The 1,851-nt window shown below is 40.5% G+C and overlaps 1 protein-coding gene across 1 annotated transcript in view; it reads left to right on the top strand.

The window, feature by feature from the left end:
- Positions 1-661: 661 nt before the first annotated feature.
- The window catches only part of LOC102678450 (zinc finger protein 775-like), a 2,185-nt gene continuing 995 nt past the window's right edge, over positions 662-1,851 (top strand). The window contains exon 1 of the mRNA XM_031511481.1: positions 662-740. Coding sequence (XP_031367341.1) covers positions 662-740 — 79 coding nt within the window. The remainder of the gene's footprint in view (positions 741-1,851) is intronic.

Below are 1,851 nucleotides of genomic sequence, written 5' to 3'. Positions count from 1 at the left end.
TATATATATACGGATAACGAATTCGGTGGTCTATTTTACCGACCGTACTCCCCCCTCCTCCTCATATTGTGTACATTTCTATATTCGTAGTCATTGTATAGAAAATAAACGAGATTCTATAATCTTAGCGATAGTTACGGCCTCCGCTTTCCTTCTCCACCTTTTTTTTTTCGTTTTTTCTATCTTTCGCGTTCGTTTCGAGGATAAAGAAGAGTAAAAAAAAAAAAAAGAAAAAGGAAGGTGCCTTTGTCACATCGACACGCGCGATTTTTCATCCTCTTTTTCTTTTCTTCTTCTTCTTCTTCTGTTTTCGTTTCGTTTCGATCGATAATTCAGGATCGTACCCGATCGATAACAAAATGTGTAAAAATTAATAAAAATTCTTCGATCGAGTTCTCGATCTACCCGAGATCGAACGAGAAGCCGATCAAGAGGGACGTGCGTTGTTACACGAGGAAGAAGGTGTCCCGGGAGAGAGTTCGACGACGATGCCTCCTTTCGCCACTAATCGTTGGAAAATTTTTCCTGTTTTTCAGAATTGGCGCGAGGAAGCGGGCGGGCGACGAGTAGTGGTAGCGACACCGGTTGGGGACGAGCCGGCGAGGAAAGTCGACGACATCCCTGCCCCAATTGTTCGCGGAGCTACAAACACCGTAGCCACATGATACGCCACTTTAAGTACGAGTGCGGGACGCCGCAGAGATTCGAGTGCCCTTACTGCAAACATCATCTCCGCCAACGTACCAACGTGTGGACCCATATACGAACGTTTCACCCGAGATACGAGCTCTACTGTATCGATATCGCGACCAACGCGAAACTCTATCACCAGGAGCAGTATCGAACCGATTAATTCGATCGATTTAATAACAATCGATTAATTTAATCTCGTCTCTTCCCTCGTCCAGAAACAGTTTACAACAGTTCCCGGTATAAGAGGACACCTGTGAAACGTGCGCCCCGTTTTTCGAAAAGGAAAAAGGAGACCTTCGCGAATTCTCGGAATCTCTGCGATCTTCGTAATTCTATTTTTTTTTTTTTTTTTCTGAGAATTACGAAGGAAAGTGTTTCGAGCGGGGAATAAAATGATCGATCATCGATTATCAAAGCTCTTTACTTCTTTTTTCTTGGCTCGACAGCGGAGGAATATTGTGATGTAATCTTCTAACTGTGTGTATAAGTGTATCTTCTCTCTGTAAAGAAGTCGACGGTTAATGGAACACACCGGTTGGGACAGCGCGCAGGTTTGTAGAAAGAAAGAAAGAAATTTCTCTCGTTTCTCGAGGAAAAAAAAGCCTAGTTAAGTGGATGTGGAAATTGTACGATGATTTTAATTTTATTGCGGTATATGTATGTATATATATATATATATATATATATATATTTACGTTTATACTTACGATAAATTCGTAAAAATTGGACCAAAATTTTCTCGATGTTTTAAAAAAAAAAAAATATCGAAGAGAGGAAAGATATTCGCGTTGCTGGATACGAAAACGAATATTGGATATAAATCTTTGCCTGTAATCGTCGTCACGAAATATCACAAAGTTTTAACAACATGTTCGTTCGCATTCGAATACACCGCGAATACACACTCGTCTCGTAATTTTTTCTTTTTTTTTTAAAAACATCAGGAAAATGGCCTCTTTCTCTCACGCACGAAATATCGTTCGATAAACGATAAAGTATACTATACGAAACTTTTTATCTTCACAATTGGAATCATCGTGTCGTTCCGCGTTCCGCATCCCCCTCTACTAGGGATTTTTCTTTTTCTACCTGTTCCACCGTCATTCTTTCCACCGTCAAAAAAGTATTGGAACGATAAAACGACGGACAAAGCGAATG

This window comes from Apis dorsata, unplaced genomic scaffold, assembly GCF_000469605.1.
Source record: "Apis dorsata unplaced genomic scaffold, Apis dorsata 1.3 scaffold_326, whole genome shotgun sequence".
NCBI lineage: Eukaryota > Metazoa > Arthropoda > Insecta > Hymenoptera > Apidae > Apis > Apis dorsata.
Note: the sequence above shows the minus strand (reverse complement) of the source record. Positions and strands in the feature narration are given on the sequence as shown.